The sequence below is a fragment of the Priapulus caudatus genome, unplaced genomic scaffold (assembly GCF_000485595.1).
Source record: "Priapulus caudatus unplaced genomic scaffold, Priapulus_caudatus-5.0.1 Scaffold405, whole genome shotgun sequence".
In the NCBI taxonomy this organism is placed as follows: Eukaryota; Metazoa; Priapulida; class Priapulimorpha; order Priapulimorphida; family Priapulidae; genus Priapulus; species Priapulus caudatus.
The window spans coordinates 6,977-20,860 of record NW_014577466.1 but is presented as its reverse complement, the minus strand read 5'-3'; the positions used below and the strand labels follow the sequence as shown (position 1 = coordinate 20,860).

The 13,884-nt window shown below is 44.2% G+C and overlaps 1 protein-coding gene across 1 annotated transcript; it reads left to right on the top strand.

Moving 5' to 3' along the window:
- Window positions 1-4,874: 4,874 nt before the first annotated feature.
- LOC106810023 (adenylate cyclase type 9-like) lies at window positions 4,875-11,028 on the top strand. Its single transcript, XM_014813273.1, has 2 exons — window positions 4,875-4,999; window positions 9,231-11,028. The coding sequence occupies exon 2, from the start codon at window positions 9,517-9,519 to the stop codon at window positions 11,026-11,028; it is 1,512 nt and encodes a 503-aa protein (XP_014668759.1). The 5' UTR covers window positions 4,875-4,999; window positions 9,231-9,516.
- Window positions 11,029-13,884: the final 2,856 nt, after the last annotated feature.

Genomic DNA, 13,884 nt, shown 5'->3' with positions numbered 1-13,884 from the left:
GCGGCAGCGTAGCGCGCCGTCGTCACGGCTGACCCGCCGCCCACGATGCGCCCCGCGGCTCCAGACGGCAGTAAGCGCGCCTCGTCACTCGGCCGACCGCCGCCCACATGTGCGCTCGGCCGCAGAGCGGCAGGTAAGCGCGCCGTCGTCACGGCGACGCCATCTTTACATGCTAGCAATAAGCACGTGATGTGGTATTAAATAGGTGTATAACATGAGTGCCCGGACATGCTAATTAAGTAACGTGCGTGGCTTGACGTATAGTAAGTGCAGACACGCAATCGCACTAGCTGTGATACATAACTACAGAGAGATGCTGCTTAAAGTGTAATAAAATAGTTAAAAGAAAAAAATCATTTCACTTTTCACAAAATGTAAAATTCTGTGATTTTTAGCGGTTAAATTGCTCATTATACTTCCTATTTGATATATATGTTATGTAAACATACACTCGTTGGACTCATACATATGTCCAAGCCAAGCAATTAATGTCAGATCATAATGTCCAAATCGTCCAGGTTTTTTGGATTTTTAGCGAGTTAAAATCTTATCAAGATAAGAATTTGACGATACATTTAGCCGCGTTAGTACTTACTTTAGTGTAAAGAAATCGCGCAACAAATTTTTTAAAAATATTACACCAGATAATTTGCGACTAGTCAATTTAAAGTCTGATTACACGTGTTCCTAGTTGTTCGCACGACGTGTTCACGATGCAGGAGCCGTCTTGCCATTTGTAGTTCACTCGTCAATGTCGCAGTGGAAAGCGGCATACATTCGTGAAGCTCAAGCATTCGGTTCTGCAATCGTCCCACATCAAGGGAAAGAGTGTTCATAGCCTCTGGCGCGACGGAACGTTGCGGTGTTTCACGTGCGTTCCGGTATGCGTAGTCTATTTATCGACCATAACGTTGAACGGCCGCAAAACGCGTAACCTTAGAACAAAGTAAATTGAACTAAAAATAAACAAATAATTATGTTAAAACAAAAATAAGCTCAATCTAAATTGCTAGCCGTGACTTGGCCCAACAAGAGTACCTCTAAGCTTACTTAATGCTGCAATGATGTTCATCTATAAACTAAGTGAAACAATGTTGATATTCCTGCACCCATGCTCTTTAACGGTTGCACCACACCGTAAACAATAGCATGCCATATCATCGTAAAGTCAACACGCGCCGTGCAGGCTCTTCACGTTATAGTAATCGCTGTTTGTCTGAAGCTCAACTTGCTCCTGTTCCTACCTAGCATGGTCAGTGGACCGAAGCCAGCTACAATCTCATTGACCTGGCGCGACCTCACCACACATCCGCTGCATGACCGTCGTCATTCGACAACATCTGGTGGGATACAGCGAACAGGCTGCACCTCGTCAATTCAAACGACCTCGAAGTAGAGGTGCGGTGTGCGTGGTGTGTGTGTGTGTGCCTCTCACGCCTCTCCGTCGCAATCGAGAAAGTCTTGGTGATCGATGGAAAGCGTTTGAATTCGCTTACTCATTTAATTATTAATATTTGAGTTAACATTTAATCACTATTTTTAATTACTTTTCCGCACGTGCTCTAGTAATAGCGTTTTTCAGTCACTCTTCTATTATACTCCGTTATTCCTTAATATACTTGAAAAATCCACCTCCCCTCTACTTGACTTCGTCCTCTCTCGTCATTCTTGACACTCCATTTCCTTTCGGTGAGGCTCCCCTACTCAACCAGCCCCCCCCCCCCGCCCGACTTGCTAGCATACTAACAACTGTAATGTACGCAGTCATTCTGTTGTGTATAAATAAGACCGCACGCCTGGTTAGGAAACAAGTGTACTCGATCGCATGCGCATTGAAATCCCACGCTGATAACTCGGTGATTCGGCCACCCCTAATTTTGGGTTCCAATTAACATTTTATCCCGTATGATATTCCTGCTGTGAGTGCGTGTGTGCTCGTGTCAGCCACCGTCACATACCTGCCGTTCGCTGCTGCAGATGTCGTTTGATGGCACCACGTTAAGGAGAGTTCAGGTGCCGTCAGATGCGTTGGGTCGGCGACGGCGTGTGGATCTCGATCACGGCTCGACTCGACGCTGCGTCTCTACACGCGCACACGCACCAGGCACCTACAGGACGTTCACATCGAACCCTACGTTAGCAAGATTGTCGGTAGTGGAGCCACGCCCACAGACAGCAATCTATGTTGGCTGTTGTACTCGCGAAATAGTTCATTTTAACCGCCTGTAAAAAATAATTTGATCGCGGTTAAATTATGGACCTTTGCCCAATCAGATGCCTTTTACACGTGCATTTTTAATTGCCGGATAAGATAGTTATTCGCGGTTAAATTATGTTGACCGCGAAATATTGTGCCGAAATTATTATTTCGTAGAATGATGCGCCAAACATACGCGTCCCTGCGTGCGGTGCGTACGGCTGCGTGTGGCTGTGTGGTTTTATACATGCCAACGTGCGTGTATGCGAGCGTGCGGTGTTATGCGAGGTGTTTGCGGTGCTGCCTGTGTGTGAGCATTGCGCATGCTTGCGTCGTGGCGTGTGCCTGTGGGGCTTGTTTACGTGTAGCGTGCGTGGCGTGCTTGCGTGTGTGCTGTGGTTTTGATGTCATGCGGCAGGCGTTGTCGTTGGGTCATGCGATGTGGTGGTGCTTGGGTGCTGATGTGCTGCCTGCTGTGCCTGCTGTTGTCGGTTACTGCTGCTGCTGTCTGCTACTGATCTGTTGTTACTGCTGCTGCTGTTGCTTCTCTCTGTTGTTGCTGCTTTGCTGCTTGCTGCTGTTCTGCTGGCGTTGCTGCTGTTACTGCTGCTACTGCCATAGTGTCGTGTTTGGTTTTTGTTTGAGGTTACTATGTTTGCGCGGGTGTGCGTGTGTGCGCGCGTGTGTGCGTGCGTGCGTGCGCGCGTGTGTGCGTGCGTGCGTGCGCGCGTGTGTCCGTGCGCGTGTGCGTGTGCTTTCGTTCGTACAGGTAATCGGACTGGCTCTTAAGGTGCTTGCGTGAATACATCTATAGAGACAATATTTTGTCATTTTTAATATTTTCATCTAATGCTACAATTTATAGCTCTATCTTGAAAGAGCAGAACAATCTAATTTCATCTTAGGACTATGACTTTCCTACACTGTGGGAACTATGAGTCCATAATTACCTAACACACCAGAGTGTTCATGTTAAGCTACTGGTGAGTATATAATATATATATATATATATATATATATATATACACACATATATATGATGTGTATGTGTGTGCGTGCGTGCGTGCGTGCGTGCGTGCGTGCGTGCGTGCGTGCGTGCGTGCGTGTGTGTGCTTTCGACTTTAAATGTATAATATCAGGAGTAGATAATTGGGAATAATAGGGAATGATTCCCTATTATCTACTCCTGATAATATTAATAAAATTATCTTTCAGCAAATGCTGGGCATACACGAACATACATCTTCTATGCTATATCGTTGTGAAATTAAGGAAGACTTACTTGATTTGTTTATTTCGGAAATTATCAATTAATAAATGACAAACGATATGCACATAAATAAAGTTGCAGCTGTATTACTACATAACACTAAGAAAAATTACACAAAAAAGTTTGACAAGCACGCCTATTTCAATTCCGGCATGCAGTTCTAATCAATAATAATAATAATAATAAAAATCTCTGGGTTATAGAATAGCCACAGGGCAGTGAATCTCCTCAGTGTGTAAAAGCATGTCTCCTAATTGACATTGGGGATTGTATCCATCGTGGTTCGGATGATCATGCAAAATGGCCGACTCACCCGTCTCCAGTAATTGAGGCGCAAAAGAACCACTGGTCACGAGAAAATTACTCTGGCAGTGACCACTCTGAGTTTGAGCGCTAGAGGTAGGCCTATAGTGTGCTCTAGGGCTAAGTAGTGAATGAGATCTCAACTATATACATCTATAAGCCTATAGTTATTTTAACTTATTTACATGCAGATGTACTACCCTGCAACTATATCCCGTGTAGGAGACACAGTATCAGAGCTCAACATATAACATAAAATGATATAAAATATAGCATAAAGCAACATAATATAATATAGCATACCATACCATAACATAACTTATTATAACGCAACGTAACACAACATAACATAAAATAAAATATCATAATATAAAATAACATCACATCAGATCACATAACATAACATAACATAACATAACATAACATAACATAACATAACATAACATAACATAACATAACACAGCATGTCATACCATAACATAACTTATTATAACGCAACGTAACATAACATAGCATAGCAGTACCTGCCTACCTGGCATTAGCTACTACGGCCGTAACCTGAACGAATTCATTCGTGGGTATTTCGCTACATAACTATAGATAATAAATGGGAAATCCCGCAGAGTAACCTCGATCTCTTAGAATATGATGAAGACGACGAAAAAATACGAGAAGTAGGAGGAGGAGGAGGGGGCGGATGAGGAGGAGGAGGAGAAAGAGAAGAATAAGAAAAAAAAGAACACTAAGAAGAAGAAGAAGAAGAAGAAAAAAGACGAAGAGGAAAAAGGAGAAGAAGGCGAAGAAGACGAAGAAGAAGAAAGAGGAGGAGGAGATAGAAATGACGAAAATAAGAAGGAGATGCAAAAAAGGCAGAACGATACTGTTGCGGTACGGGAAGAGAGACATTGGAAATTTGTTTTACTAGGGTTTATATACTAACTTATACGTTAGATATAGTAATATATAATGTATTCTATTAGCAATATATAAGATAACCACTATGTCAGTTCGTATATACACAAACTGCTCCGTTAATTCATCTGACTGCATTATGGGAAATTCGGATGCGCGGTGCTTTCTGGGAAAGCACATCTAAATGACGTCATCACGTTCAGCGAATCTGTCTGGTTTCGCAGTTGTGTTGTAGGCAGAAGGCCAAGAGGGATCGCTGACAGTTGTGATGTCTCGTAAGATTTCCTTTCCTCTGCACTAGCTGAAGACGTGTAAAGGTATGTAAATTTACCCAATTGTTGGTGATTTCTGCTGAATGAAGGATTACTCATTAATTTACACGGCTAATGTCTAATGAATAAATCAGTCTGATTTTATTCGCTGGACTATCTCGCGACAGTCAAGGTAGATGGGCACCGGTAAAATTTACATTTTGCAAGCAGATCTAGTACAACAATATTTTTCAACTACTCTGGTTGTTTTCCTATAGTATACTTACTAGCTCTACGCTGTAATGTGGTCATATGTCTCAGAATCACCTTCAAAATTATCGGTTATCTGCTATGATAATGTGTTACAACTGTAGACGTGTGTATTTGTGTTACACCAGTCTAGACTATAGTTTCACATTGTATCAAACAGTATCACTTAGATCAGTATTCACATTTAGTTACATTAAGCAGGGAATGCAAGCCTGGCACTAGCTGGACATGCGTCTGGTAAATATGAAGTTATTGACTGATGTGCAGTTTGCACGGGTGATCCTAGCCTTAGAACTATAGCCCTCCGCTCCGCCGCAGGGCTATAGAACATACTATGGTAATTTCCAGGGAGTAAGCAAAGAACTTTTTGCGGTTAATAACTTCTTCGGTATGCCAAATAAAGCACATTCTCTGCCGCACAAATGTCTTAAGTTACTATAAACACGCAAATTAAACCGCAAACTAACGCTTAAATGTTGTACTTGCTATATTACTCGTCAACGAAGATTGTTTACCAACTTGTAACTGCCATTTTTTACTAGTGAGCGAGCACAATATATTTCCAACTTCAAGTGGAGGGTGGGCAGGTTGCACGCGGTTGCAAACCGCGCTGGCGCTGCGCAACGAAAAATGGCGGTCTGCAACCGCGTGCAACCTGCCCACCTCTCCACTTGGAAATACATTGTGCCCGCTCACTAGCGCGATTAGCGAAAAATGGCAGTTACAAGTTGGTAAACAATCTTCGTCGACGAGTAATATAGCAAGTACAACATTTAAGCGTTAGTTTGCGGTTTAATTTTAGTGTTTATAGTAACTTAAGACATTTGTACGGCAGAGAATGTGCTTTATTTGGCATACCGAAGAAGTTATTAACCGCAAAAAAGTTGTCTTTGCTTACTCCCTGGAAATTACCATAGTATGTTCTATAGCCCTGCGGCGGAGCGGAGGGCTATAGTTCTAGAGCTAGGATGATCCTAGTATATGTCGTATGTATGTCTTACATTGAAAGACTGTGCATATTTCAGGGGTCGAAATTAGCGCTATCCCGATATCTGCGCGATAGTAGATTCTTGTGTTGGATACCAGATTTCAATGCTTGGTATCCTGCCGGGATAGTAAAAAAAAAAATCGGGATAGTGGTTGTTGAGTTATCAACTTTATACGGCAGCGCATCTGAGCGAGTGTACGTAGAGCGAGTGTACGCGATCTGATCATAAATGTGATGTGTATACATTAATTGTATCAAGCGAAACAGACAATGCATCTAGACATAGTCTAGACAATACGTCTGCAGTGTACTTGTCTGTGCATATCTGTGAATCTGCTTTTGTGTTTTTATGTAATAATTACATTACATATAAATAATTTTCAAATGCTATTATTGCATATTTAAAGATTTTGGATACCAACAATGTTGAAATTACTATCCAAAAAATGGGATACCAGATCTTTGGGGGGGGGGGATACCAAATTTCAATACCTAGTATCTCGAATGGATACCATAATAAAAATATAATTTCGACCCCTGTATTTAAGTTAGTAGTAGGTACAGCTTGGTTGGTCTAAGTGGGATGGTGGATCTGTGACTTTCACTAAAGGGCAGTGCACACACACATACACAGGGTGCGAAATTAACGGGAGTCTGGAGCCAAATACTCCCTGATTTACTGTCGGACTCCCTGATTTGACATATGCAGGAGTCGGTGTGACTCCCTGAAAATTCTGTCATACTAACTAGTTCGTTTCAGAGAATGGCCTCACGGAATTACCATATTTTTCAGCTAATGTCCAAAGAAAATTTGGCAGACGTGCAACCGCATGAATCTTAAAAACAAGCACATGCGTTATTGTTAATATCTTTAATTTTGAACCTCAGACTGCGGACTCCCTCATTTGGCTACTATTTTTGAGGTTGGACTCCCGTGTTCAAAGGTTAATTTCTACCCCTGCATACATATATACTGCCTTACACATTTGGATGTACGAAATATGGAAACCAGGGAAGACATGGACGGGATACGTGACGTGGAATGATAGACTGGAACTAGTAGCAGTATTTCTGAATTGCCATCAGCTGGGGTGTACTAGTATGCATATGTTTGTTACAGTGACTATACTTCTGTTGATTAGCTATTCTTTTAACTAGTAGTGGTTGATTGATTGTGAAACGATGTCCACGATGTAATTCACAATACTGCTTCACATGAATATCGATATGCTATTTATATATGCCAAAACGAAATCTGCGTTGACATCAAGTTAACATTCATCTGGTTGTCCAAATCTGTGTTGGATGCACCAAGCATATTTTCGTGTGATAATTTGAGCATACTGATTTGGCAATGCCATATTCTACTTCTGATCCTAGTATCTACTCCTGATTATAGTTATTTATTTGACCCTTCAGCTTGCATATTGTGATGGTTTTATTGCTGTATTATGTAACATATCGTGATACGTATTGATGTTATTATATAGCGTGGCCTTAGTATCATGTTACGTATCATAATATATGAGACTAGGCATATCATTGCAGCTTTATTAACTAAGGCCTTAGAGTGGTACTGATATGTTTACTGTCTCTTGTTCCTAATGTATATAAATTATATACAGCTAAATGAAATTCCAACACTTGAAAAGCTCTGAAAACCGAAAGTTTTTTCGTGGAGTATCACTCAAGCATGACATGACAAATAAGCTGTGATACTATTTATAGCATTTATTTATCCGACTCGATGTGTAAAAAAACACATTCATGAACACCCGGGGCAGGGGGGGGGGATCAATCTCTATTAGAACATTACCCCATGTGCATTCTCACTGAAAATAATAGGCCCCCTAGTGCGAACTGCACATTGGAAAACCCTACCCCCTATTGCAGACACAATTGAAGAATACCACCCCCTATTGCATACACAATGAAAATATCCCACCCCCTTATTGCATACACAATGAAAGAGTCCTACCCGGGGTCCTACCCCCTATTGCTAGGCCTTGCAGACAAGTGGAGGGCAAAGAGTGGAGGGAATACTTGTGATCAACTCAAAGAAGACTACTTGCAACTCTCGTGTGCTACGGGGCCGCCCGGTCGGGGCTTGGGGCGGGGTACTATGTGGTTCGTCATGAGGGGGGCCTACTGCGGGCGCGGTGCTTGACTTGAACGATCCCGAGGGCTTATTGCGGGATTAGCTTTGTAAAGGGGGCCTATTTGCTCCCGCGCGGGCCCGCTTTAAAAGTTGAAAAACACCCCCTTAACTTGCAAAATTTGGAACGCACATGGAGTAATAACGGCATACATCGTGACCCCCCCGGGCATGCACATTTATGAGGTTCACTGGAGAAATGGTAATGTGTTTGCTTATGGGGTGCTGCCACGGACCCTGCTATAGTGTTACCATAATGTATGGTACACACATGTATATCATACTAAGTACTGTTCTGTAATCTAAAAAAATACGAATTTCAAAATACATCTGACCCAAGGGTTTTGCATATATATATACTCGAGTCCTTTCCCTATTTGCCGTTATATATTGGTAATAGCCTAAGAGTTCAATTAGTTTGAAGTAGGGCTGAAACATTTCCGATATCCTGAGTTTCGGCTGGCGCTAAACTGACCACACAAATTATGATCAGAACTAGCTGCCCAGAAACGGAACTTCAAAATAGTCTATTGGCATCAGGAATTTGTAGTAAAAAATGAACTTTTTCTAATGAAGTATTTGAGCTCTAACTGAATCAATCTGACTGGATTCAAGTTCCATTGCACACCTAGTTAAAACCATCTTCATAATAGCGACTGTCAAGTAATTAATTCTGTGGTCAATTTGCTAGATAAGAAACTCGAGTGCTGAGTGATGGATATTATATTGAAACTTACACCCTTGAGATATTTTCTATTACTATTTGACAATTCTAGACAAAGCACATGCCTAGCAAAAAACAGTAATCGTATTTAGGATTGCAGAATGTTATCACGACATTTGGTGTGTGCGTGTAGCATTATTTGATGTATCGCTATTTTCAGGTGAAGCTACTATATACTTGGCTGGATGACACATTCAGATGTCACTGAGTAACGCTGACGTGCTCTCGTCATTTGGCATGTAGGAAACGAGGAAAAGAAACCTTACGCAGGGTGTTAGTCAGCTGGCGTGACCAAGGTCGATCACGAGGGGAAAAGAAAATTTTGTTACTGCGATCGAAAGCTGCGACACTGCGATGCGAACCTGTCAAGTCACGGCCTGAGACACAAACACGCACACACACAAACACGCACCGTCGGCGATAGTCGGGGCGTGGCGCAGATCGCGATGGGCACTCACGAGGCGGCCGTCGCCTACAGGAACGACACGGAGCACAACGCCGTGCACGTGACCATCCACGACAGCCCGTCGAAGAAGCGCAAGAAAGGCGCGACGCTGCTGAAGCCGAGCGCGGCGAAGAAGTCCAGCTGGCTGCCGATCCTGTTCGACCGCGCGTCCGGCAGCTGGTGGAACCCCAAGTTCGACTCGAAGATCCTCGAGTCGCAGCACTGGAACAGCGCCTTCCCGCAGGCGAAGCGGCGCTTCCGCTATGCGCTCTTCTACATCATCCTGTCGGCGGTCGCGTGGTGCGTCTACTTCGGCGTCACGTCGGACCACGAGCGCGACACGCAGTGGATCGGCATCGTCATCGGCTCGTCGCTGCTCGCCTTCATCACCGTCGGCGTGCTCGTGTTCACGTACACGCGCTACTACCGCCGCTACTACCTGTACACGTCCGTGTGCGTCGTGCTGCTGCTGTGCGCGCTCTCGCTCGGCATCCGCGTGCCCGGCGACCGCCCCAACATCATCTCGTCCGTCGGCGGCTTCACGATCATGCTCGAGATCCTGCTGCTGATGTACACGGTGTTCCCGATGCCGCTGCACTTCTGCACGCTCATCGGGGTGTTCTACTCGTGCCTCTCCGAGGCGATGTCCGTCTACGTGTTCGCCGACTACTCGGCCGACGTCGTCGTCTGCACCGTGCTGCTGCACCTCTGCATCCACATCATCGGCATCCACATCTTCATCATGTCGCAGGTGCGCACGCGCTCGACCTTCTGGAAGGTGTGCCAGTCGATCGTGTCGCGGCGCGAGCTCGAGATCGAGCGCCAGCTCAAGGAGAAGATGATCCACTCGGTGATGCCGCCGAAGGTCGCCGACGACCTCATGAAGTCGTCCGGCGATGATATCATCCTCGAGGTCGGCAAGCGGCGTCCGTCGTCACCGCGCAACAACAAGGTGTCGAAGGCGCCGTCGAAGCCGCAGCTCGTCTTCCGGCCGTTCAACATGCACCGCATGGAGGACGTTAGCATCCTGTTCGCCGACATCGTCGGCTTCACGAAGATGAGCTCGAACAAGATGGCGGAGACGCTCGTCGGCCTGCTCAACGACCTGTTCGGCCGCTTCGACAAGCTGTGCGAGGCGTGCGGCTGCGAGAAGATCTCGACGCTCGGCGACTGCTACTACTGCGTCGCCGGCTGCCCGGAGCCGATCGACGACCACGCAAAGTGCGCCGTCGAGATGGGCCTCGCGATGATCAAGGCCATCAAGCAGTTCGATGAGGACAACAACGAGGAGGTGAACATGCGCGTCGGTGTGCACACGGGCACGGTGCTGTGTGGCATCGTCGGCACGCGCCGGTTCAAGTTCGACGTCTGGTCGAACGACGTCACGTTCGCGAACATGATGGAGTCGTCGGGCAAGCCGGGCCGCGTGCACATATCCGAGGTCACCTACAAGTACCTGGACAACATGTATGAAGTGGAGGCCGGCGAGACGCAAGACGGTGAGTTCCGTTAGCCACGCGTACGCCGACAAGGAAGAGTGAGGGTAGACAGCTAGTGTATTATGGGGCAGCTAGATTATTACTGGCAGAGGGCTATTACAGGTAGATAGTTAGAATATTAGGGGTGATTAGCTAGAGTATGACTGGTGAATGGCTATCTAGTATTATAGGCAGCTAGAGTATTAGGTGTGGGTAGCTGCATAATGGTGGTTTGCTAGATATGGAATGACAGCTAGATAGCTATAGAATAATAAGTGGATAGCTATAGAATGATGGGTGGATAGCTATAGAATGATGGGTGGATAGCTATATAGAATGATGGATGGATAGCTATAGAATGATGGATGGATAGCTATAGAATGATGGGTGGATAGCTATAGAATGATGGGTGGATAGCTATATAGAGAGATGGGTGGATAGCTATAGAATGATGGGTGGATAGCTATAGAATGATGGATGGATAAGTATAGAATGACGGATGGATAGCATGATGGGTGGCTTCTTATATAGAATGATGGATGGATAGCATGATGGGTGGATTCTTATATAGAATGATGGATGGATAGCTGTATAGAATGATGGATGGATAGCTATAGAATGATGGGTGGATATCTTGAGATGAGCTTATGACTGGTGTACTCGTGTCGTTACGGCTTGCGAGCCTACTAAACACACAAGTATGATTAATCTGAATGTAAACAGCGCTGAAGTTTAATTTCAACATCCAAACTCAAGTGACAAATATTGAAGCGCATAAATGAGAAACTGCCCAGCTGTTTGCTCGCTGTGTCTATACGCGGCAATTCCCCGTGCAGCGTCCCTGCGTGACCTAATTAATTAACACTCTAACGGGATGGCTTCCACGAATCGTTGACTCGTGTGCTAAGAGAGATAAATGTAATGCGCGGGTTAGAGTGCTCACGCTGTGGGGGTTTGACCAAGATGGGGTTTTCTACAATCTCACTGCTATTCTAAAGTCCAATGCGATTTCATTCAACAAGGTTTTGGGAATTTTGCCTTGTACTTCCGAAAATAATTATCAACATCATGATAGGGTGTAGCTGAGTTCCAAAACACTTCCCGTTTATTATCTGTGTCTCTAATCACTTGTTTTCGTGCGAATCCGTTGCGACGCGAAGACTTCCAAGATAAAATTTGTAGTACGGATCATTCATAGTTCATGTGTCTGCTCGATGGTAAGTGACGTAATTATACGTGATATTGGATTGACTAATATCGGTAAGCACGCACGCGTAAGATCGGAATGTCCGCGCTGCTGAAGTTTTGGGATATCGTTGTGCCGTATTGCTTTGGAATTGATGCGAGTAAAGATAGAATCCAATGATTACGCTGCTGAGTATTTTGCGACGTAGGTAAGTTGTTAATCATACGTGATGTATTGATTTTAATGTTTGAATTTTGATGTCACACGGCTGGCTAGACAGTGTCAACACAGTTGTTGGCCAAACGTGGACAACGTAATTTATAATATTAAATTGTATATGAACCGAACGTGAATATTCGAACCAAGAGTATCAGCTGCAAGATTGGGAATTTTTTTTGGGGGGGAGGCAATTTATTGGACTAGGAAGCTGCGTTTAGAAATCCAATATGATGAATATTAGCGTGAATGTGCGGAAAGTTTACCACCAGTGTCTGTACCTTGCATGTTTTGTCAGCGATCTTGAATGACAATGCACCGACAATTGTGTGTACATACTTGATACTACATAGAGCTCTATCTTGTAATGTAATACTAATCAGACAGTGTAATTGGTATATGAAAACCTAAGATTAGCTTTTATGGGCTAATATTTGCTCTAAACTAGCCATGCGCGTCAGAGGTATGTATGTTCTGATCTTATCAGGAGTGAATAATAATAGATTATAATCTAATATATTATTCACTCCTGACTTTGTGTACATACACACGCACGCACAGTACTCGGCCGCGCGCATGCACGCACGCACGCACGCACGCGCGCAGTGTGTGCATGCTGTTTGTTTAACGTAAACTCATTACTAAATCCTATTTATTATAGCGAACTTGTTGCTACATCAAACAACATGTAACATTACGCCACATGGTATCAAGAGCTAATAATACCTATATTATTATTATTAGCTATTGATGGTATCAGGAGTAGATAATAGGGAATCCTGTATATAATAAGCTGAATAATAGGGAGATAATAGGGGTTCCCTATTTACTCCTAATATATCACTCCTATATTATCTACTCCTGATGGTATGCTACTAGCGGTGTGATCATACAAGTGAAATCAGGCAAACCATACACACTGTTTAAATGAATACACACAGCTAGCCACATTACAGTTCGGGTACCTATATGAAGCAATTATAGATTTCCTTCATCTCTGCAGGGCGTTAAGTACAGAGTCGATGCTAGCTCGTGTACGCGGGCGTTTTCATCTAGGCACCGTCTCCGGGGTTTAATTGTTTCTAATACTAATAGCTACACGTAGCCATCGCCATTTGATGAGAATCACACTAAGTTTATTATACGAGGGTTGGATGGATTCTGGTTGGGAAATAGGGCAAGTTAATAACAAGTGGGGGTACAGACGGTCCGCAGGTGGATGATATCAAGAGCTAATAATACCTATTATTAGCTTTGCTAATAATAGGTATTATTAGCTCTTGATGATATTAACTCCTGATATTAATATGATAGTTGGTTCATTGGGAACGCTCCCGCGAGTTAGATTGAGTAGGGCCCCCACTAGTCAATAGGTCGACCGACTAACGCGCTCTCTAAGATCTAGAGAGAGAGAGAGCCTCTAGCAGAGAGAGAGAGAGAGAGGCGATAGCGATGCGTGCGTGCGTGCGTGCGGGCGTGCGTGCGTGCT

Bases quoted from the DNA above. Each gene is read 5' to 3' on its own strand.
- LOC106810023 (XM_014813273.1), top strand. From the start codon at position 9,517: ATGGGCACTCACGAGGCGGCCGTCGCCTACAGGAACGACACGGAGCAC.